Source organism: Vigna radiata, chromosome 11 (assembly GCF_000741045.1).
Source record: "Vigna radiata var. radiata cultivar VC1973A chromosome 11, Vradiata_ver6, whole genome shotgun sequence".
Taxonomy (NCBI): Eukaryota; Viridiplantae; Streptophyta; class Magnoliopsida; order Fabales; family Fabaceae; genus Vigna; species Vigna radiata.
The window spans coordinates 9332965-9358413 of NC_028361.1; the positions used below are offsets into that span (position 1 = coordinate 9332965).

Sequence of the window (25449 nt, forward strand, 5' to 3'; positions counted from 1 at the left end):
GGGATGGGTTCAACAGTGCCATCCCGCAAATCAACTGATTTATTTGATCGCAAATTAGCGCAAATCAACTGATCAGAACACGAGGGTAATCCTCCATCCGTCTTTGCAATTCTTTGTTAACAGTAAAATCAACCCAAAAGAACAAAGCGTAATTAATTTGTAATAAATATTATTATATTTAGCAGAAAAATTAGTGTCTATTTTATTAATGATATTATTGTTGAATTTTCAAAAGAATATAATTAATGACAGATTTACCGACAACTTTTAGAAGAAATAGAATTACTAAAGGGATTTTCAGAAAATTCAATTTTCAACATATTAAAAAAGAAAATGTTACTCACAAAAGAAGTGGAGAGATGCACGTGATTATGACAAACTCATAATTAAAAAAGTATGGCAACAACGATGAAGGAACGGGAGGGTTTAGAGAAAAAGAAAAAAAACCAAAAAAAAGATCTAATAAAATGACACGCGGTCACCTTCTAACATAATATTTCTGATAATTTTACAAGGAGATAAATTCACACATGAAAATCATTAAATAACAACTAAATTTAAAAATAAAAATAATTAATCATTATATTCACTAAGTTAGATATGATTTTATAAATTAAAAATTATTAGTATTTAAAATATTTTCTATTATTAATAAAAAATTATAATTAATTTATGAATTGATCTTTAACGGTCAAGATTTCAATTATTTATTATTATTATTATTGATTCTAATTAGTGTTTTACTTTTAAATGGTTGAAAGATGAATATTCTAAGAATAGATAACTTTTCAGAATAAAACATACAAGAAACTATGGTCCTTTGTTCGCATTGCAGAGGTATTTTTCAAAATACAAACTATTTGTTATGTAAACCATCCAAAAAATTTGTATAGTTTAATTTCATGTACAATTCCTCAAAAAATCCTTGGTATATTTGAATCTCACGTCGAGGATTAATGTAAAACGATTTCTATTCTTCTTTTTTTTAACTTTTATATATATATTTAATTAATTAAATATTGAATGACTTCAATAATGCTTCTTGATTTAGAACATTAATTTTGGTCATTTTGTCAAAGAAGTTTGAAATTTTGATGGTAAGACTATTAAATTCAAAGTTGAGTGTAAAAGTAATCAAAGTTTCATATTTGAGTGATTATTATGAGTTAAAAAAAAAAAACAGTTTCTATTGATGACAATATCATTCAAAGTTCAATGACGATGAAATGAAGCTAGTGAGAAGCACTTAGTTGTTTTATAAATGTAGTTTTTTATATGTAATTTTATATCTTTTCCATACACATGAAGTTTAATATTTGTAGGATGCATAATCTAAAAATGAAGAATTCTATAGAATAAATCATACAAGCTATGATTGTTCTTGTGTTCACAATGTAGATGTATTTTTTTCTGGGTACAAAACTATTTGTTGCATAAACCATTAAAGGTTTATATAGTCTAATTTCGTATACCTATTTTTACAAGATTTGTTAACTAAGTTTTGTGACCTTTTATCGGATGCTGTGTCCCAAATCGAAAAATATATACTACAAGGACTAGATTAAAAAATGGCTTAATTGAACTTTTAGCCTTTTTGGTATCACAAATCTAGTCTCTTACCTTACATCTGCACCAATTGTCTTCTAGGTATAGTAAATGTGACTTTAGCAACTTAGGATTCAATATATGCTAATGGGTCTTCAAACAATTACAATTACAAAAGTTAATATCACATTGTTTGATGAGTTAGTTATATAACATTAAATGAATTACAATAACACAAAAAGTATTAACATGGTAATTGATTTTAATCCCCCAATTATATTGACAAATTGTAATTATTCTCTTGATTGAAACTTTAATTTGGTTTAGTCTTCTCACTTTCTAAAGCGATGAATTTAGTCTCTTCTTTCCAGTAACATTAAATTTTGTTTCACATGGTAAACAAGTTATTCGTAGACATCTACATGCTTACACATCTACTAACACATGTCTGTTGAATTTTATTTTTCTAATAAAATTAATTTTTTTAAAATGTCACCATCTTTCTAAGTAGAGCACCGTTTACCACATCTTTCTCCATGAAACGTCACCATCTGCAATTACTTTCTATAAATTAAGTGCAACTTGACATTAACTATAGTATCCAAACTAAATTACCCTGAATACTTTCTTAAATAAGATTAAAGTTAAATCAAACAAACACTTTTTTTGGGGGGCAATACGAATAATGGCTTACAACATGAGAAACCTGACATCCTCAAAGACATTCTTGTCTGAACTGCTGTATGACATCAATTGTTTGAGCATTTTCACTAGCTCATGCTGCGGAATAAATTCAGTTTAAACTTTTTTAATTCGTCCAAACAAAAGCAGTTTCAGTAAGTGTGTAATGCAAAAACATCATCTAAAAGGCTACGTTGCGAAGTTGTTATGAAACAGAATTCAGAGATTCTCTTTTCTTTATTTCCCCCCCATAAATTACTTGTACAGAAGATCACATAATGGGCAAACTCACGTTCATAAACTATATTGCTTAATGCAAACACTAACTTTTAAGCTAAAGATAAGGTATGGTATGACACAGAATACACACACTACATACAATCCAGGTTTTTGAATGAGTAAAAATGAAGGCAAATTAGGAATGAAGGATATTATAACATTAAACATATCTTAACACTATAAATGGTCAGCTTTAATACAATTTGAACTACAAGCTATCCGAAACAAGATCTTGCTCTTGCTATTAAGTTAGATTATCTCCGTGAAAGGTGGCATGCTGTGGTTGGTAGGTGCTAGTGACCACCCTGCACAGCCTCTGTCTGCCCATTCTGTTGAGCATCATTACCCACATGTTGATCATTCCTACCAGACCTTTGATGATCATCATTCGCAGGTAATTCCCCAAGTCTTTCCTGTAGATCAAAAAACATGGTCAATATTCAAACGTAAAAGGATTCTAGGAGACTGATGCAGAGGTTTAGTTATATCTACGTTTTTCACTGAATAACTTTCAAATATGTAGTTTATCACTCTGAACCTATTCTATTCTTTGCTAGGATAGGTATATTGGTGTCATACAGAACATGGTACTCAGACTACCTTGAGAGCAGTGTTCTCGGAGAGTAGTTGCTCATAATCACTCCTGATTCGGCTTACTTCTGACCGGAGAGAAGCATTTTCTTCCTTCAAAGCCTCAGCACGCTGAGCTAACTCATCACACTCGGCCTTTAGAAAAATCCCACACAGGAGTTAAGATATATTATGATCAATCAACCAGAGAAATCACTATAGGGTACTCTCTATTACCTGCTTACGCAACCTGGATCTGCGAGCAGATTCCCTGTTAGACTGCTTTCGCCTTTGCCTTTTAAGTTCTCTTTCATCCTGAAAGGTAACAGAAAAGAATTGAAGAAACTAATAAGCAACAATAGAAGTTGAAAATCAGGTCTCAGACAATAAAAATAACTCATAAGTCTTAAGAAGTAAGATCCAATAACACTACTAAAAATAGGTTCACAATTCACAAAATTACTCAAAAACTAATAAATTCAAAGATGCTTATGAAAGCAGCACCAACAACTATGGTCGTGAGTGCCATGCTCACAACAGTGAGGCTAGTGTTTGTTGGGCTGTCTTAGTGCTTCGCTGCTTGTCAACGACGACGGTGATGGTTGTTCAACAGCAATGGTAGCATCAGCATTGGAGGTGCACTCATCGTCATCATCTGCCTCCTTTCTTTCGTTTCTGATTTCCAAATGTGTGGAAACCCTAGTAGAACAAAAGGGACGGGTTGGGCTTTGTTTTCAGGCTGGGAGCCAAGAAATGGGGTGTCAAACACTAGCTGAAAAAACGGAAAGGATCAGCGCAGCACATGATCCCACAAATTGACAAGCAACGTTGCAATCATGCAGCGATCCACACCTCCCCTGATCCTCATAAACTGCGGGATCATGGTACGTGACCTTACTCTCACTTTGAAAAACATTGGGCAAAAAATCAAATATAACTATGTTAATTTGTTAAACATGCAGTGGCTCTATGCCCCCTAATGAGATTGCTGCCAACACTAAATATCACAACATAAATTCACAATTGGACACAAATTCCCAAACTTCTGAGCCCCAAGAAAACACACCGGAGGGGCAGCCTTCTACCTGATTTTTCAGTACCCCTTTTTTACAAGAAGGTGCAACCTAATCATGTCACTTTTAGGTAAGAAAATGGGCGGATTTTTTTTATAGTGAGGCCCTTTAACATTCGTGGTGATAACTTGGAATTCTAGCAGATTGGTAGAGGTTGGACCATAAAGCGATAGCAAGACAACACTATCGGCTTTCTGCTGAGTGAAAGATTGGCTAGAGAAGAGATCTCAGACTCTAGAAATCCCAAAGAGAATGTTTTCTATCATTCTTTAATTTTCAACCAGTACCGACCAAAACAGATTACAACACCATAGTAAGGTAAAACCAAACTAAAAATCTTCTAACGAAAACGTCTACCTCTTCTCTAAATGATCAAATGAACCACCATAGCCTGTAAAGAGACAGTAGTGCATATCCTTGCTACCTGACTTCTTGAACCAAATTTATTAACCCAACATATTAAAAACAAAAAGATTTAGTGAAGGGTTTAAAGAATAAGTACTAATAACACCCCCCACATGTTAAATTGCCTAACTGAAGTATTCAGCTAAGCAGACAAGTGTTAATGACGCCACATTTGCATCGACTGAGTGAAGAATCAGTCGTCCGTAGAAGCAGATTAAGTAATCCAGAACAAGCTAAACAGTAATTTGGCTTTGCTAGGAATTAACAACTAACTATTACAATACAAAAGAAACATGATTTTAATAAATGTCACATTGACAAAAACATATTCACTAAAAGAAAGAACTTGATTAGGTATCCCCACAGACACAACTAAAATACTAACCCTCTTAAGCTATGTAGTGGTTGGGAGAAACAATTTTTAGGATGAATACTGTTATGCTTACTTTTTCTGTATTCCTATTTTTAATTTTTTTTAACATATACACATATACAATACACACAGGCACACACATACAAAACTTTTTTTTTATACTTTAGCATCTATATAACTTGTATTATATAAAAATGCATTTAATTTTATATTATTTTAACTTGTTAATATATTATTTAGAATCGTTTTATTATTATTATCTAATTTATTATATTCTATATTGTGTTTTATCTAGCTTTCATCACTATAGCCATTTAATTTATTATATCACACATAAATTTTTATTAGGTTCATTATTATAATATAGTTTATTACCTTATACGTGATGCTTTAAATAGTTTTTCATATTTTAGAATATTATTATATTTACTATTATAATTTAGTTTTCTTATATTATATATTATACTTTATTTCCATTACAATTACACTTATTATTATTATTCTTCAGTTTATTATAATTGTGCCACGTTTTACACACAAACAAAAGAAAAAAGCAATTGGCGACTATGCTGCAAATAGTGATCATTTTCACAATGTTGTTTGAGCCTACAAACCTCCGCAAAGGTATAAGATTCTCAGAATATCTCACAGCCAGAGAATAAGTGTCATGAACTTCCCAATTAGGACATAAATTAATATGTTATCAAGAAACAAACATCATATCATCAGTCTGTAGTCAAAAATAACCTGTAGCCAGAGTTGTGATTGAACACTATCCCGTGATCCAGCAACTGCAGTAGATGGAACCTTTCTAGCAAGTGCAGGAATGTTGGAAGAAGCTGGTGTACCCCAATAATCCATTCCTATATTTAAGTTTGTTGTGGGACCAGGAACAGCGCCAGGAGCACCACCTGCAGAGATAGGTATGATAGGCAGAGTTTGATTGACCGCAGTAGGAGGTGCACTTAGGCTCCCATTTTGAGGAGTATATGCTGAAGTGCCATTTTGAGATGGTTCATCTATAATTCAATAGAAAATGTACATTTCAGCCAAAGCGCACAAACATTAGAGGTCAACATAAGGCAATATACCACAAAGTCATAAACTATATATATTGAAACGTAAGAAAGTAAGCTCGGCAAACCTTCAAAAGAATCCTGTCTGCCCCCTGATTTCAATTGAGAGTCCTATGAAAAAAAGAAAACAGAATAAATACTAAAATACCAACCATAATAACTAGCACAGAATTTATTTAGGGTATCTTTCAGAAAATAGTCAATTGTGCCCTCACAAGCAGGAGCAGCAGGAGCTATGCAACCCACACCCAATCTCCGATGTCTAAACATGATTTGCATTTATATGTATATAGTTTATCTGGCATAGACATCAAAAAATAAAATTGAACATCCATTAATTCTTTGCTGCTTTATAACAAAAAACTTTCACAGAGCCTGGTAATACTTTGTTGTTTTATAACAATAACCTTATTCCCTTTAATAATATCCTCCAATATCCTTGGTCTCCGGACTCCAACTCCACTTATATGTAGTCCCATAGTCAATCCGAGCCTAAGTAAAGTAGGATGAAGATGATTGTGTTAGCTGTTACATTTTTTACTAAAATAAGATCACTGAGAAGAAAAACACTGAACAGCCAGCAATAGTGAAGAGTGACACATCCCCAACAGCTACTGTCACTGCCTGCAGAATCAGATGATGATGACAGCCACAATGACAATGGCAATGCAAGTCTATTTGATGAAGATGTGAGCGTCATAACTAACAATGGGAGTGCTGAGATGGCTGGCAACTTTGACAGAAGCCTTGCAATGGCCCGCAACAACAATACACTGTGATGGCCAAAGACAACAATGGGAACGCTGTGATGACCAGTGACAGTAATGCATAGTTGATGATGACCACAATCGTGTATAGCAGTGTCACACAAGAAGTTTGGTTCTGATTTGCAATTGAGATCCATAGGCTGCACAAACGCTTTCAGGATCAATACAATGCACAACTTCCCTATTCCACCTTGTGTGTTTGCTGGCTTGCTTGGGTGTCCCATACTCACAGGATCATGCAAATTCGTGAGCACACTCACACTTTTGACAACATTGGCAAAATACCAGCATTTAGGGACAATTTGTCTCTGCTGATCACTTACAAGGAAAATCCTTAGTCCCACCTCCATGAGTTCCTTCTCACACTTTTAGTTACCCTACAATGCATGCCTTCATATAGCCTAAATATAAGTAAAATGAATTCCTTTCTTTTCCAAAGCCTTCCACAACTCTTATCAAGTCACTCGATAAAATGTTTTTTCCAAGCTAATAAAAAAGCAGACATAAATCTCATTCTTTGCATTCATATCTTTCCAAGATCAACCCACTGAAAATAAATAGCTTTGAGTGTGCACCTTTTTATGTAAATGCAAATTGATTCCCCTCATTCTAGCCACACAAACTTTAGCAACAAGCTTTTAATAAAATACATAAGCTCTCTTGATTTCCTGAAAACTTTAATTCACCACATATATTCCATAAATCCAATAACAAATAATTTCAAAAGTTGTTCATTGCCTTTGCCCCTCACAACATCAACTGTATTAGGGAAATTAAAGTTCTTATTCAGGATAATAGAATTAAAGTTTGTCAGGATAGCCATTGGATGGGGATTATATTTAGGCAGTATAGAAAGAGCTACAGTATTCTATTCAGTAATATGTTCTTGATCACCAATTTTACATTTATCCTCCTTAAAACTTTAGGTGGATGTGTGAACATGCTACAGAGGACAAGATACAAAATGAGTACATATGAGAAAATATAGATGAGGTATCAATCGGTTAAGAGATGACAAAAATATTATGTCAAGGAAGTTTGGACACATAAGGATGACCACTGGAAGCATTGGTGAAAAGAGTAGATCATGGTTTTTTGTCCTATGAAAAGAGGCCAAGACCAAGGAGGACACTAGAGGAAATTGTTAAGAGGAATCCCATAATGAAAAATATCCCCGAGAATTTGGTCTTTAATAAAGTCAATGAAATACAATCCAATAAACCAACCAAACTTAGTTAAATAATTTTTTTGTCGTCATTGTATATTCCTTTAATACTGCAACTATATATTAATGAATGCATATCGAAAACATAGTGCAAAACATTAGAGTGAGGACTGTCCTTGAACTTACATTTTGAGAATTTGCATCACTTCCTTCACTAGTACCTTCGCCTTCACTTGCACTATCACCACTACAAATACAACATTTCTTATCAGCATAAGTCACCCGTATGCAAATGCAAATGGCAAGGCAAACAATACACAACAGGATTAAGAAAATAAACCAATGCCAAACACAATATCATCTTAAGAATTATTTACAGGAAAATACAGCCATGTATAAAAAGTATCTATGTCAAATAACTGCATAGGGGTTCTCGGGCATTCTAAAACAGTAAAATAAATATTAAATGCAATTTCTGTAATTTAAAGTTAAATACACAGCAAAGCACAAAACTGTAAAATAATGCATACATGCTTCACTGCAATAAACCAACTAAAATTAAAATGACAATGGAAACATCAACTTCAGGAAGTGGCTGACTACTGTCCCTATTCCCTAATCCACAGTATATGGTATCCATGAACCCGAAGTCATTTACATGTTACCATTGTAGTTCAGATAATGCTAGGCTCTGCAGGGCTGAAACAAAATCATGTACCAAAGTAGCCCGTAAGCAGTTGCTTTATTTGAATAAAGTCAAACAATTTTCTAACTTCACTTCCATGATCAAGAGTACAAGAAAAGTAAGACCAAGGATTTAATAAATTTAAATGATGTTCATTCCTTTAACACTAGAGAGATATGGAAGCAAATGTTACCAACAATAGATGGACATCATATCAAAGTCATATTCATTCCTCCAGTTCTGAATTTAAGAATTTGCTTTGGATATGTCAGCCTGAGTTCTATTTAAATATTAAGGCCTCCAAATATATATTAGTTATATTATTCACCCTAGCTACAGAAATAATGACTGATTATGGTGATTGGTGACATCATAGCAAAATACTATGCCATGCAAAAAGATGGATGCATTATTTCATGAACTATCAATCTTAAATCAGCAATCTGGCAAATAGGTAAGACATTTAGAAATAAAAAGTGTCTTTCTTTGACTGCTTTGATTCAAATGATAGGGTAAATAATTTAACAAGATTGATCAACACAACACATCTTACCTCTTTGAATGAATTCCATTAGCAGATGTTCCCGTTGTTTTACCATGTTCATTACTTTTCCCTGTGATCATATTCAAACTACCCAAACTTCCTTTTGATCTTTTGATTGGCAATTTTTCCTTTACCTCAGGAGGCTTACCATCGGCTTCCATGCTGCCAGGAGTGTTTCCCTGCATGCAAACTAATAAATTATTTTTCCTTACGTGGATAAGGACAAGTTCTGCACAGAAGAGGGAAAAGGCAGAGAAAAAGAAAAGGTGAGAATGAGCATAAAATACAGAAGGGGAAACTCACTGAAGCCTCAGCAATGCCATTTGGAGAAGGCATAGCAAAGGGGCTAAAAGGATAAGATCCCTGTATAAATTTGAGACAAAAGTAGTTGATCAGCCAATGATTCAACGTGATAACTTAAAGAAAGCACCGTTTTACAAAGAATACCGGAGGCATGGATGGATGAGCATAAATGCCACCAGGTGGATACATTGCAACATATGGATGTGGTGGAGTACCATAGGGAGGCATAAATTGCTGCAAATAAAAATTTCATTAATGAACCAAAGAAATATTAAGATAGAACTTAAATGAGATATTTCATATTGTTAGTGAAGTGTAGACTAGATGTAAAGTAGACACAACATTGAACAATAGGAAGAACAAAAAAAGATAAGTAAACAAGACCATTCAACGATCTAGGACCAAAATCTTCAGAGTTCATTTGCAAAGGCAAAAGTGGTTTGTGTCGACTCCTAATTAGGACATACAAGCCTGCCATTTTTTAAAACATACAGTGTCCTGATGCAACAAAACTTTAACAAAATAGTTACACTTTAGTTAAAAATGCAAGGAATTAGGAGCACCATCAATCACAATAAATGCATATTGGAGAAGCATGTATTTCTCAAGAGATACAGTCCTAACCATAAGCAAGTCTCCAGTTACTATAAAAATTTTACATGCCACCAATCACCACTACGATAGCTGTGTTCCTTCCAAACTATAACCGTCAACAAAGACTACTAATAAATCCACCATTGTCCACCATGCCACTAACCAGTCCACCAACATCAGTGCCTTTACCAGAGTATAATTGATATGCCACAACACAAATAATGGTAAATACGGAATTTCACTTCACAGGCCAACAATTAAAAATCTATAAAACTCTTCTAATTCATGAATATGATCCGGATCAAACATGAATATATATTTGTAGCTTCAAGCTGCAATCAAATCAAGAGGTAAATTTAGTTTTATTAATGTTCTTCCACATGCTGTTTACTGATTATTGTTGATTAGAATAACTAAAAAAAATCATATAATAACATCATTGTATCTTAAAGTATTTTAGAGTTTCTTAGATCATCTTTTATATTTCATGATTTGCTTCCTTGTTTAATAAAGACCAGGAATCTAATATTAGTTCAATTTATTGGGATTAAGGCTCTCTGTTTAGTATTACATCAAAACCATATGATTTTATAATTATTCACTTCCAAAATCTCACACTTCCTCATACCCCACATAAAACCCGTATAATTTGAACATGGTCATCAAAACCATCTTCCATGACCTAGTCCATCAATGCCAATGCTGATTTTCAGCGACTGTCATTTGTCATCCTCTACCATTGTTGTTGAAACAACCATTCTCCCTCACAGTCATGTCACAGTTTTGAATGGCAGCCAGCCCTCCAATGGTGCTGCGGATGACCTGCCACTGATGTAACCTTGCCATGATACCCGTGCAATTCACACTCACACATGACCAATATTTCACTGTTCCAAAATCTATACCCCTCCTTCCACCAGCCACCATCTTGCTTGGCGTGTAATCTGTTCTTCTCACTTCAGATCTAGTCTCACCTTGACCAACCAGATCGAGGTCTTTGTTTTGCAGTTACTGTCCCATATTTGACATCCTTTATTTTAGTGCATTGAAAAGTGTTAACCCATATTTACACCATTTTTCCATTGCGTGCCTCACTCCACCATCTGGTCTAGGCTCCATCACATTTATTTTCCACCTACATGAGCTTGTTTAGCTCCCTTGGCCTCCAATCAATTGTGTGACACTCAAATTTGGTGTTTTTCCTGCATTCATCAAGAGTTAGCTGTTTTCAGCTGTCTTGGCTTGATCCTTGGCATTCTTTTTGTGGTTATCTCGGATTTTGGCAGTTGGGCTCTTTTTGGATCTTTGTGTTTGTTACACTGACTTTCCTACCAGTTGGTGACTTCTTTTTCAGCTAATGATCATGTCAGTAGTGACTTTGTACTGATTGACGCTCTTCCTGCCATTCTTCAGGTGATTGGATTTGGTCATGATTCACACCAGCCCCAAATACAATTTGTTGGTCATCTTTCCAAATTTTTAAGGTCTCCTAAGTGTTTACACTGTATGTTATAAAGTTAAAGTTTTTTTTTCATTATAACTCCTAGCCAGAAATTTTCTGCTAATGATCACCCCAAGAAAAATCTCTTCTGTGGTCATGCGATTCTCCAACCAGCTTTTCAACCTAAGGATTGCTACAGCTCCCTTGAGAAGATATATTACTAGATATACTGATCTCCAACATCTCCAGCATTACAAAGACCACTTCATATTTCTTTTTCTTTTCCCTTTTCACAGTTTCATTTGTAAAAGGCTTAAGACTTTTGCTAGAGGACAGTGAGTATTAGAATATCTAGAAAATATCTCATAACATTCTTAGTAAATGAACTTTAAACCTAACTCAATCTCATAAAATTAGTTTGAAAGATAAAGTTTGTACTCACTTATAAATTACAATTTAACCATATCTCTAGTTGATTAGGGACATCAAACAATTATTATATGAATGATAGCATAATTTAAAATATCCTAGGATTCATTTTCACACTTCATTGTATTTCATGATTTGTTTCCTTATTCAATTAGAATTATAAATCTAGTATCAGAACTAATAAAAGATATTGCTTTAATTTGGTATACCAATTCATATTATTCACTAGCCTATCAGCTCTCTTCTGCCTACCCTACCTAAAACCCTATAAACTTCATAATAGCAATAGCTCAAAGAGAACAGGGAGTTAATTTCTAAATTAACTTCAATATTTTCCATTTGGCCACAGCTTAAGTATGGTCCAGTTAGGTTTTAGATTTGACTAAGCAATAGCACAAGGCAAATTTAAACATTAACATTATCATGTAGGCGGGATGGGTATTTATAATATAAGTGACAGTTATAATAGAAGTGACAATTACCTGGACACCCCACATATAAGGGTGAGCCTGTGGACTTGATGCCAAGAAACTGTGTGGAGGTATAGGAGAATATGCCTAGAAAATAAGGGAGCTGGGTGAACCAAAATTCAATCTTGACAATAATAAAAATGATATGCTAGTAATGCCAACAAAAACTGTTTCATTAGAAACCTGAAATCCAGGCCAATCAGGATTAATTGTTCCAGTAGCGGTGGTTGAAGACTGCTCCTGGAAAAACAATGATTTGGCGTCACAACAATTGTACTAACCATTAAGAATCAATGGAGATAACATAAAGAAAATTAGACCTGTGACATAGGTGGTGGCGTCTTTGACTCCTTCTCTTTTGGAGCTTTATCCATCTCACTACTGCCCATACTCTAATATCAGTATCTTAAAAATATACACTAAACCATCCTGCACCAAACATAACTTTCATTACAAGACAGCCTCAAAGACAATATTCTTCTTCAAAACTTACAAAAAAATCACTGTAAAGTTGAGCAAGTTAGATAAAACACTTGAATCACATGATTTTTATATTGAATTAGTCTACAGAATCAATCAGTATATCGCCAATGTCAATTGTAACCATAAGAACCAACCAAGGCACTAATACTTTTTTCCCACCCAATCCATGCAAAGGTAGGTCAAAATCCAACTTCTAATGGTGCCCTGCGTTATCTTATCTCTAAACCAGAGATGGTGCAAGTTCTATTTAATTCTATTATAACACTACAGCATTAATCTCCACCAAAATTGAAAGGCAACAATATCCAGAGTTGAGAAAACCAAGATAAAACCCAGGATACGAAGTGAAATTTATGCATCTCAAAAAGCTAGCAATATGAACAATTCAATTTAATTCAAGCTGAGAATTTTCAAATTACCACTTAGAAAGAGACTGTGGATCCTCCAAAGCTGGAGCAGAAGCAGAAGCAGAAGCAGTAGAAAAAGCTGATCTGCCGAGGATAACAAAAACAAGCGATAGAAGCGACAATCAAATGCTCAGAATAAAAATTGTGAAGAAAAATGGATTTAGTGGGTAGCAGGAAGGTTATTCGGGGAATTTTATTCGGGAAATACAGCAAAAAAAAATGATCTAGAATTAATTTAGAAATGGATGAGAAGGGAACAATGAATTAGGGGCAGATCAAAAATTAGGGTTTGTTTGGTTAAGGTTAATGTTTGTGTTGTTTGGTTTTGGGTGTTCACGGAGAGGAACCCATGGATCGTCGTACGGTGTCGCTGTCCAGTGAGATTTTCGTTCCCATTTTGCACAGTTTGTGAAATCCCCGTTTACTCCCTATGCCCACAATTTTTCGTTTTCCTTTTTTTTTGGCATTTTAGTTTTAGTTTTTTTTTTTTTATTTCAAATAAATGACACTGAGAGTCAATTTACATCTTTTCTTAATGTTTACATTTTTTTTTTACTTGATTCTCTATTAAATATGTGTTAAAAGCTAATTTATTAATTCATCATGTTCATAGACTTTTATAAGTATTGTCAAATTTGTTGCATGAAGTTTTTATTTTTTATGTTTTAACCAAGTTTCATTTCTCTTCTATGTATACAAATGGTAAGCTATTTTAGGAGTTATTTTTCGAACACGATTTAGATATATGTTTAAAGTGTTTTTTTAATATATTTTATTCTCTATTAATCTAACGCTTACTTTTTTAAATAAATTTCAATATTTCTTAAACATATGATTAATTATAAACATAGTAATATATGATCATATAAGTTATTTAAATTAATTCTAAAATACAATTCTACCTTTTAAAAATATTTATTTATTATTAATCTCAAATATAATATAATTTAACTATTACTCCAAAATATGCGTCTCATTAATATAAAAATTAGAGAAATTGCAAGTTATTTAACGAAAATATTTTAACATTTTAAAATTTATCATATCTTTCAATTTACGCTTTAATGTTCAATGTAAAAGATAAATATTTATTATATATAACTAATTTTTAATAAATAATTTTTTAAAAGATTATATTATTACTACCAGTAGCTTTTTAAGGAACGTTTTGATATAATCTTTTACAGTAAAAAAATAAGACAAAAAATATTTTTTTTTTCACAAATTAAAATTATTAGTTTATACATAAGTTTAAAAAACAAAACAAGTTATATGAATAAACTTGCACATTTTTACTTCCAAATAGACTCAATTTAACTAGTAAACTAGTGAATTTTTTTCTAATTAAAGAAGGACTTAATGAGTAACATCATAACAATTCATATTTTTAATTAATAATAATAATTATTATCTTGCTATTAAAATAATAATAAAAAGAAAAACATTGATGGAAAATGGGTACATTCTTTAACCGGATGTCATACTTGAAAAATATATACTTTATAATCTAGACTTTATTTAAGCACATATAAAGCTTGTGAGCTACCAAATAATAAAAGGAACGAAAAAATAAAATAAAATAAAAGGTGAAAAACAAAATAATCGGATTAAACTTGATTACATCAAAATGAAAAAGGTTTTGTGTAGAAAATTATATAATTGATTATGTCCAAGAAATAATAGTATATAGAGAAAAAAATTCATGGATAATTTTTTTGCTGTGAAATAACTAACGAATCCTTTGTGTTTATATTAATTAAAAAATATATCTGATAATTTATTACACAAGCTTTCTTTGAACATATTTTCTGAAATAAACAACTGTATTTTTTACCAAGGACAATTTCGTCAATTTACTTTTTAAAAAAGTTGGGAATAACGATAGTTGCGAAAATGGGCTGGAATAACGAAGGTCCCGTTATTTTATGGGCCTGGCCCGGAACATTGTCCACCTTCCCAAAAACCCACTCTTCTCACCCTCAACTTTCTTCAACGTCCACTCTCTCTTCACTTTAATTCTCTTCCATTCCACTCCCCAATGGCACCACCAATAACCGACTCGGAACCAGAATCCGAAGCGCTGCGCCTCAAGGCCATGGCGGAGTCCAAGTTCAAAGCCTCCAACAACGCCAAATCTGCTCTCAAATACGCGAAGCGTGCGCAGCGTCTGTGCCCGCACCTCGACGGCGTGTCGGAGGCCGTCACTTCGCTCACTGTCCTCGCCGCGTCGGACTGGTATAGTGCGCTCGGTACTGAGCCCTTTGCAAACAGCAGCGTCATTCGGAGACAGTACAAGAAACTCGCACTGCTCCTCCATCCCGACAAGAACCCCAACGTGGCGTCCGAGGAGGCCTTCAAGCTCGTCGGCGAGGCCTTCCACTTCCTTTCCGACCGGAGTCGCCGCCGAGAGTACGATGCCGAGCTCCGACAGAAGATCAAGGCGGAGAGCGAGACGTTCTGGACCGCCTGCTCCACTTGCAGGCTCCTTCACCAGTTCCAGAGAAAGTATATGGGTCAAGAATTGGTGTGTCCGAGTTGTGAGAAGAGTTTTAAGGCTGTGGAAACGGTTCAGAGTGATGGGGATGGTGATGGGGAAGGTAGGGTTAGGAGTATGAGGTTGAAGTTGAAAGAGATAAATAAGAAGGAGAAAATTGGTGTGAAAGGAAAAGTGGATAGTGAAGTGGGGGATGAGAAGGAAGGGAAATTGAGGAAGAGAATGCGTTCAGTCGGGGAGGTGTTGGAGAGGTCCAAACCTAGTAAAAGGGTTAAAAATGGGGAGGAAATGATGACATTAGCTGAATTTCAGACTGAGGTGAGGAGAAAGTTGCAGGAAAAAAAGTTGAAGGAAAAAGAAAAGGAAAAGGAGGATGATAGAATTGAGAAGAGGAGCAACCGGGGGGAGAGGCGGCGGACATTGAAAAACTCTGAAGGTTTAGAGGTTGGAGAGGGGAGGGCTTTGAAGAAGAGTGTGAGGCTTGGGATTGAGGAGAGTCTTGTGGGTTTATCGAAGAGAAAGGGGTTGAGATCTGCGAGGCATAGGGATTCTGATAAAGGGGAGTCGGAAAACATGGCGGTGGTGGATTCAGATTTTTATGATTTTGACAAAGATAGAGTGGAGAAGAGTTTTAAGAAAGGTCAAGTGTGGGCAGTGTATGACGATGATGATGGAATGCCAAGGAATTATGCCCTGATTGATGAAACTCTTTCACTGAATCCTTTTGAAGTGAGATTAAGTTGGTTAGATGTACAGATCAGTGGGGATGGGAGGATAGTTAGTAGGGAGAGAATGGGGTTTCATACACCTTGTGGGAGATTTAAGGTTGCCAGGAAGACTTCGGTGAATTCGGTAAATATATTTTCCCATGTTGTGGATTGTGACCGGGCAGCACGTGAACTTTACAAAATTTACCCCAAGAAAGGCTCGGTATGGGCGCTGCATGGCGAGGGAAGTATTGATGCAGAGGACCGCAAGAGATGCTATGACATTGTTGTATGTCTGACAAGTTACAATGAGTCAAATGGTCTGAGCATGGCGTATCTTGAGAAGGTCGATGGTTACAAGACAGTATTTAGGCGGCAAAAGAAGGGGAGTGGTGCTATTATATTTCTTGGGAAGGATGACATGTGCTTAGTTTCTCATCAAATTCCAGCACGGAAGCTTATTTGTGATGAAACTCCTGAACTGTTGAAAGACTGTTGGGAACTTGATCCCGCATCACTTCCTTCAGATTTACTTACTATTGGTGGCATTGATAATTGAGGTTAGGCAATCTTTTTGGGAACAGACTCTGAATTTTAAAAGACTAGTTGGGAGTTGATCGTTGATGACTTTGAAAATACTTACTTTTGGGTGGCTTAAACTGATGACCTTGGAAACTTTTGTACAACAAAGATAAGTTTATTAGAAAACCTGACTGCTTTGTAAAGCTTGACTTTTTTAAATCTGTATGTAGATTAAAGATATATTCTACTGGATTAACCTGTTTGTCAGCCAGCACTATAAACTTGTTACATGGCATAGTCGTGCTAAAGCATTATTCGGCCTCCTCCACTGATTGGGGTAAGTGTTAAGGAAGTGTTCATTTATTAATTTAATACATCTAAAAGAAATCTATGTTTTACAATATGACAGACTAGTAACATTTAAGTTCTCTGCAGTAATCAAGAAACATTTTTTCTGAAAGAGAATATGACTCAATAAAATTATGTTCTATAGTCTAACTTCTTGTCGATAGTTTGGTCAAATATATGTAAAGGGACTTAATAATTTTCTTTTTTATGTTTTAATTATGCTTTTATTATCACATTTTCTCATTTGCAATCAATCTAAAATCATGTGTTTCGTCTATAACATCTGTAAGATACCAAAACCTTTTAAAAGGTGAGGGCATGTGCTCTTTAATTACAGTTTAGAAACCTAGATTGTATCAAATTGTATTCAGATCATGGTTGAGTCAGCTATTTTAAATGCTCTATGAAAATATCCATAAGGGTCCAATGTAAATCTAGCCATTTCAGCTTTATAGTTACATCTCTGAGACACAACTGGAGTTTTTCATTTACTATGGTTATCTTCTAGCTCGCTTGCTCTGAGGAAGGGTTCCCTCTGCAAGCTTGTTATAATTATCTCTCTTTCACCACTATACTGGGCTTTGTATATCAAGTCAATTCCTGTGGCTGTGGCTAGACTTTATTAAATTGATTAATCAACGAAGAACTAACTGAGATTATTTTTTAAATAGGGCTCTTTCATTATTGAGAGTGTTTAGTTTCACTTGAGTCAAAGTAGCTTAAAATGATTTGTTTCTGTATATATCTATTTAACATTTTACATATTTGTTATAACTATTTAACGTTTTACATATTTGTTAATTGCAAAAGGTCTATGTTTTTTTCCCATACTTAAGAGGTGATGTTTGCAAATGGATGTTGTGTGTACAAAGTATTTCAGTTAATGTCCCTTTCAAGCTTAAGGCAGAAAAAGAGGTAGAGTATTATGTAATTGAACTGCAATCCTCTTAATTGTGGTAAATTGAGTTACGATTAAATATTGCTTAAGGAATTAAGTCATCATGGGTAGCCACTGATCTGCATTCTAATCTATATCTGGTCACTTCTGTACTTTGTCATGACTGTTGTATTTGGTTTTAATGCACAATCAAATTATATTACCTTTTCATTACCTGCATAGATTATCATTTATGGGTGTTAAATAACTAGCGCGGCTACCAATTCATGTTTGTAAATTTTGGTATTACTAAATCTATTAAATGTTTAAGGCTCCTTAGCTTGGCCAGGAGGAAATGTTGCCTAAACTTTAATCTGTGTATTCTGGGTTCCCGGCCAACAGAACAGTTCTTAAAAATAAGAGTCATTGTTTCTGGAAACATTAACAGTGATTCCTCTAGTCTAGTGTCTATTCTATGCACCATATTTTTTAGTAGTGTTTCATCTTGAGCTTCTGCAGTTATCTTTAAGGTAATTCAGGTATTTGCTTTCCTGTTTATCGTCAAGGATAACAAGCTGGTAGTAAATATGTCATGCATATAAGTGTGACGCCAGTTGGATTGTCAGACATATATACAAAAAGATGTCTAGCTAGCAGAAAATAATTACCATTAGAGTGCTCTGTACAGCAATGTAAATTCTGTAATTGCAGGAGTCCTTAAATTCATTTTGTCATGTTTCGTCAGGTATCTGTGTAGAATGTTTGTTTCTTTGCAAGGCCATTACTCAAGTTCAATACAACTGTCTTGTATAAACTCTAAAACTCAGCTAACTAAAGCAGATATCTTATTATTTAACTCTAAGAAAGCAGTTGGCTTTTTAGTGGATCTGTGATTGTTTTTTTGCTTTGCTTGCACATTAATTATTTTCATTGGAAGTATGACTGATATAAATTTCAAAACTCGGGCTCATTACTTATTTACATCAATATTGAGGCTCGGTTCTTCAGTTTTAAGCTTGCACAATGTTGAGACAAGGGAAATAAAATCAACATATTCTTTTTGTAAGGTCTATTTCTTTTGCTTTGTGCTTTTCTGTCATGACCTTGGCATGTAACATGATATATATGATTTTTTATCCGTAAAGAACATCTTCCGTCAATGCAGTGCATTGAAACACAAGTGTACTAGAAAGGTACTAAGCTTTTTGGAAATGATGTTAGAAGAGAACGTGAAATACATGAGTAACTCTTTTTGGTTGGACGGTAGCTTGAGCTTAAGATTTTAAGATCTGTGAAAGGACAGTATCCAATCAAGAGAAATGAAAGCAGCATCCCTTTTAAAACATTTTTTTAAGACATTTATTATTCATTGAAATTTATAATCATAAAATTCTTATTTAATGAATTCCGGTATTAATTTCTAAGATTTATGCATTCCCTGTTTCTTAATCTATATTGCTGGACTATCTGAACTTTTAGTGTCAACTTAGTAATTATTGCCTGTTACTTGGGTGTGCTTTGACTGTTCATGCGTTCTGTAAAATACACATTAGCATTGTTCTTATACAAAACGTATTTCATGTTTATAGCATATAGCTTGCTGGAAAGTTTTATTTATATTTTATAATTTAAAATTTAACAGCATATAGCTTGCTGGAATTTTTTTTATATTTTATAATTTAAAAATTTAACTTAAAAATATATTGGTTTAATGTTTCAATAGGTTTTTATTTTCGTCCATAATTTTAAATAGGTCTTTTTTTTTTATCTCAATTAAGTTCTTGTTTTCTTAAAATTAAATCAAATAGGACATTTCCGTCAAATTGAGATGATGCCGTTAAGATGGGTATATTGACAGGTTTTTTATTACATGATATTGAAAATGTAACTGAATTGTATTTTTTTAATTTTTTTAAATTTTTGAATTAAAAAATGAAGTATACTCTGTATATTTCATTTTTTAATTCAAAAATTAAAAAAAATACAATTCAGTCATGTTTTTAATGTTAGGTAATAAAAAACTACATTGTCAGCATAGCGTCATCTCAATTTGACAGAAAAACCCTATTTAATTCAATTTTATAAAAATAAGAACTCAATTGAGACACCGAAAAAGAAAGAGACTATTTGAGATTCTGAACAAAAATAGGAACTTATTGAAATATTAAATCAAATATATTTTATTTAAGATAAAAACTATACGTTATTAAAATCCTGTGTTTGGGAATGCTATTTGATTAAATTTTATTATCTGTTGAAAGCTGTTGTGCGATAATAAATTAAGTTTCTGTATTAGGTTCCTTATGTTTCTTTGCTTCATGTTGTGGTATTTTGAAGGCAGCACTTTCGTGGTTTTTTTCCTCTAAACAGTGTGGCTAGCTCTTGAGCAGATCAGAACATGAAAAATAGAATAAAATTGCATTTTGCTCATATATAAATACTTTTAGAACAGTTGGTGTTTTATCACTTGCTGGATCTTTTGTATAAAGATTGATCTAATGGTTAACCAATTTTAGGAAAGGAATGCATTATATTTTAGATTATTATGCAATGGAGGTGTATTTTCTCTAAGCTTCAATCTAGGTTATTTTAAATTTTTTCTTCTATTTGTTATTTGTTTTGCCTATTATCAGGGTTGTTAGAATATATGATAAAAGATTGTCTTCTATTGTATTTATATGCTATCTAGACATGAATTTCATTTTGACATTAACTTATATTTCTCGTACTAGATTAGCTTGATATCAAATTTGAGTTGGTCAATTTTTCTATATCTTCATATGATTTGGCTACTCTTATCATTTATTGTCTTTTTTGTGGATGAACATTGTGTCTTGATCATTCAGACAAGCATCGGCCTACTCAAGGTCGATTGTGGTTGTTTTGGTAAACACTGGATGTCGTGTATCATGTTGAGCAACAACCATACCAATCACCAAAAGTTGTCACATGCAGCATTTTTTCGTGCAATATTTTCCTGGTATATGTTGAATCTCTTTATTTCCCCTTCAAAAAAATTCACAAAAAGTTTTCAACACTTGTTTTTTCTCTTTTTGGACTTCCATGTTACTTCTGAAAATTTTAATGGTAGAAGTGACCTCTCTTGGTTGCATTTGTTGAGTTTAGTTTATTGACCAGGGTTTTTTTCATGATTACTTAGAAAAGGATGATAGGAAAATTCCATCAGACAAAGCTAAACAGTGGGGGGAAAAAAGATGAATTTTCAACTATTTAAGATTAAAAATATTTAAGATTAAAAATTTTTAAGATTAAAATCTAGCTACCAAACACACCTTTCTATTCCAATCTGATTTGTCAATATAGCTTGCGTTTCTCAAATCATGAAAAGTTCAATGGATACTTGATTTTGGTGCTTTTGATAATGTGTATAATGATACTTTTTTGTTTTTTATTTCCTCCGAAGTTGTTTTCCAAGGACTTTGGTTAAGTCTCACTTGCAACCTCTTCACAACTAAATTTTGTTCTTTATGTTTCTACTTACCCATTTAATCTCATTTTCTCAGTCAATTAACTACGTAATTAAATTGCTTTGTAACGTTCGATATCAATTCTTTTTAAGAATGGTATGAGTCAATTGATTGCAGAAGGGCATGAATCTAGAATTTATCTTTGAACCAAATTTTCTGTCATATTTTGCATTCTCGCCTCCTAAAATTAAAGAGAATGGTTTCTGACCTTACCAAGAGTTATGTTAACTGGGAAATATGCAATCTTCTTTTTACACAAGATGTAATCCTTTTTTCACCATTTATTTTGACGTCCGTGTTAAGTTTGGATCACTACCTTGGCTTTTGATAGCTTGTTATATTTATATATATTAAATATAATTTTGGTTTCTTGAAATTTGAAATTAGTTTTTTATTTAAATATTAAACTAATTTAGTCCACTCTCATATTTATAATCGTCTGAACTTAGTTTTTTTAAACAAATTTTATTTAACTTATTTGAAGTTTTAAATGTATTTTTTAATTAACATTAAAGAAAAAAATGTGTCAAATAGTATAAACAACTTAAATGTTATCATAAAATACATATTTCTAAAATTAAAAAATTAAATTAAATCAAAATCTAGAAAAAAAGTAATTTTCTTTTTTATTAAAAATTAAGGAATTAAAAATACATGTAACCCTTTATTTATTTATGGGTTAAATATGTTTTTAGTCCCTATACTTTGGGACGATTTTGGTTTTAGTCCATTTTCAAACTATACTACAATTTAGTCCTTTAACTTTAGAAAACTCTGGTTTTAGTCTTTTTTTACCAATTTTTTTTAACTTTATTTGTTGTTTCAAACACGTTTCATTATAGCATTTGGATTGTTTACACTGTTTGACACATTTTTGTTTCAATGTTAACTAAGAAACGTGCTTGAAACAACAAATAAAGTTAAAAAAAAATTGGTAAAAAAGACTAAAATCAGAGTTTTCTAAAATTGAAGGACTAAATTATACCATAGTTTGAAAATGGACTAAAACCAAAATCGCCCCAAAGTATAGGGACTAAAAACATATTTAACCCTTTATTTATTTGTACTTTGATTTATTTAAAGAAAAATTGGTATTAATTTTTTCTGTCATTGCTTTTTCCCGTAATAAAATCAAATTTGATTTAATCAAATGATCACAATCTTAAAGAGTGATAATGTAAATGTTTTTTTTTTTACTCTTTTTAGTTCACATGTCATCTTTCATTAGTTTATATGTTTCCATACACTTCCACAAAAATGATATAGTTGAAAAGATAAATTAACACCTAGTTGAAATTATTCATATCTTATTACTAATTATTAATATCCTATATCATCATTGGATGATGCTATACCTATGGTTTGCTTCTCATAAATTGAATGTCCTCTTTCTCTGTTGAAAACCATATCCTACATACATTCTTATTTCTATATGATCGTTTATTTTACGTCTCTTCCAATGTTACTATGTATGTTTTGTGTATACGTTCTTAGGGTTAGACAAAATATATTTACTCTTAATGATATTTCCATCTCCAAAAAAGGTAGTGATATTATTCTCCAAAAACTAAAAAAACACCGCATGAAACTATCTTACATTTTCTTGACAAACTTCTTTCTTTCCTTGTTCCCTCTTACCCGTTAATTTTTTTCAATAAGTTTTGTCACCTTTTGAAACTGCATCCCCCCTCCTCACCTTCACAAAATATAACCCAATGTAGGGAAATTCAACATATACACACAGATCTCCATACTGGTAAGATATTGTCTGTTTTGAATTCACAGATTTACTAATAAAAATATCTTATGTGTATATAAACCTATTTCTAACTTTTACTTTATTTGATGTAAGACTTTATTTGTATCCAATATGAAATATTTTATGAAATAGAGATCAATTTAATATTTCATCATATAACTCTTATTATTTATGTCTTTCACAATCATATACCCATATCACAATTCATAGGGTTTTTTCGTCAAAAAAAAAAAAGTATATATATATATATATATATATATATATATATATATATATATATATAAGGACGATGATATGTTAACAACTTTTTAACAATAGATTATGTGTGACTGTTTTATTAGTTATTATATTTAAAACGGACTAATCACAAATTACTATATGTACTTTTTGTAAAAAAGTTATAAAAAAAATTATTAAAAAAATATATGCCTATATAAAAATATAAGACATATATAGTTTACTAACTTAGCTTTTAGGTATATGTACTTGACACACCTACACAAGATACAAAACGTTCCTATCAATAAACATTTAGATAATATTGGTGAATGTATAAAAGAATTCCTTCCATTGGTATCTTCTTGTCTCTCACTTTCCCTTTACACCCTTTTCATCCAAAGTATTAGTACTTCTGCACAAAACCAGGAATAAAACTCTTCAGTGGGCACTAAAATTTGTAAACACAGTTGCCACCCGTGATCGTATGAGCAATCATAACCTCTTTTTTCCTCTAATGTAATAATCCAATCATATCTTAACAATATATCCAGGCCACGCTACATCTTTTAAGACTATTTTTTGAACATTTTTCAACGCAATTAATTTTGTAATTTATCCCATCTTAGTTCTTATGGGGCCTCTCACTTGCTGTCTCAACAAAATGACAACCTTAGAGTAGTTCACAAGCTAAATCTATAATGCCCCAATTTTAGGTTTCATATATTTGTTCCAACCATGTTACCCCTTTCCCTTCACAACCTCGTTTTTCTCAAACCATGTTTTTTTTTCTCTGACTCTTTGTATCCTTAGGGGAGCAGGTTGGCCATTACATCTTGCTTTCTAAGCTTTTCAAAAACTTATACCATAAACTTCTCATGCTATTATCTCTACCACTAACTACTTTATGCTCTTGAATGAACCTTTCTTAATACTATAATTTAACTGCCCTAATTAGAATATTTGATTACTTGTTCAGTGAGTTTGAAAGATATCTGTATATAGATAAATACTTGACTGTGAAACTAATCTCCATTGCAACAGAATTTATAACTTTTCATCTTTTTGAAGGATACATAATACAGAATTCAACTCAAATTTCTTTCAACCATTTTCATAAATGATGTTGACTAAGTACTTAAATCATTGGTCCAATTATTTTGAGTAATGGTGAAATATAATATTTTTTATCTAGATTTGACATTCATTTGATAAGATAAAATGATTATAAAATAAATTATATATTTTTTCAAGAAAAAAGAAAATAAAAAGAAAAATAATAATATCAAATGAATATAAAAAAATTAGAATTGTCAAAATGGATCATAACCCGCGGGCTAATCCGGCCCACCATGGGTTCGGACCGGGTTGGGTTTGAAAAAATTGTATTTTTTATGCGGATCAGATTTTAACCCGGCTCATTTAAACTTGGTTCATACGGGTTGAACCCGTGATAGACCGGGTTGGCCCACCAACCCACCTACCTAATTTTATTTTATTAAAATTTAATTTTACTTTTATAAAAAGATATTTTTTTTGCTTGAAAAAATTATTTAAGTTTTCTATTTTCAAAATTAATTAAACAGTTGAGAGTGAAATTTGAATTATAGAAAGTTTATACTTTTTTAATTTAAAAAAATTGTAATTAAATGAGTCAGTGAGTCAACCCGTTTACCCACCAACCCGTGGTGGGTCGGACCGAGTTCGAATTTTTCTGACTCGCTAATAAATAAGCCGGATTGAATTGA

General features: G+C 32.7%; 3 protein-coding genes across 10 annotated transcripts; 1 reads left to right on the top strand and 2 right to left on the bottom strand.

Moving 5' to 3' along the window:
• Nucleotides 1-2444: 2444 nt before the first annotated feature.
• On the bottom strand, nt 2445-13740 carry LOC106777736 (bZIP transcription factor 16). Of its 2 annotated transcripts, XM_014665463.2 has the most exons (13): nt 13303-13715; nt 12721-12829; nt 12584-12640; nt 12413-12487; nt 9611-9700; nt 9467-9526; nt 9173-9342; nt 8121-8181; nt 6071-6113; nt 5674-5945; nt 3313-3390; nt 3106-3231; nt 2445-2918 (listed from the first exon to the last, which is right to left on the bottom strand). In XM_014665463.2, the coding sequence occupies exons 2-13, from the start codon at nt 12787-12789 to the stop codon at nt 2799-2801; spliced, it is 1221 nt and encodes a 406-aa protein (XP_014520949.1). In that variant the 5' UTR covers nt 12790-12829; nt 13303-13715; the 3' UTR covers nt 2445-2798. The 2 variants fall into 2 exon arrangements, 1 of the variants encoding a protein (XP_014520949.1); XR_002670025.1 differs by lacking the exons at nt 2445-2918; nt 3106-3231 and adding an exon at nt 3584-3847 and having other exon boundaries at nt 3326-3390; nt 13303-13740.
• LOC111242758 lies at nt 6122-8114 on the bottom strand. Of its 2 annotated transcripts, XM_022787371.1 has the most exons (3): nt 6578-8114; nt 6410-6494; nt 6122-6300 (listed from the first exon to the last, which is right to left on the bottom strand). In XM_022787371.1, exons 1-3 carry the CDS (start codon nt 7117-7119, stop codon nt 6265-6267), a joined length of 663 nt encoding a protein of 220 aa, XP_022643092.1. In that variant the 5' UTR covers nt 7120-8114; the 3' UTR covers nt 6122-6264. The 2 variants fall into 2 exon arrangements, with proteins under 2 accessions (XP_022643092.1, XP_022643091.1); XM_022787370.1 differs by having other exon boundaries at nt 6122-6494.
• A 1342-nt stretch (nt 13741-15082) lies between the features above and the next one.
• Nucleotides 15083-20776, top strand: LOC106776524. 6 transcript variants are annotated; one of them, XR_002670066.1, is made up of 3 exons: nt 15083-17051; nt 17244-17350; nt 20576-20776. XR_002670066.1 is itself a non-coding variant. In XM_022787464.1 (2 exons), exon 1 carries the CDS (start codon nt 15329-15331, stop codon nt 17048-17050), a length of 1722 nt encoding a protein of 573 aa, XP_022643185.1. In that variant the 5' UTR covers nt 15083-15328; the 3' UTR covers nt 17051; nt 17244-18132. The 6 variants fall into 6 exon arrangements, 1 of the variants encoding a protein (XP_022643185.1); XR_002670063.1 differs by lacking the exon at nt 20576-20776 and adding an exon at nt 18172-19729; XR_002670065.1 differs by lacking the exon at nt 20576-20776 and adding an exon at nt 18984-19264.
• Nucleotides 20777-25449: the final 4673 nt, after the last annotated feature.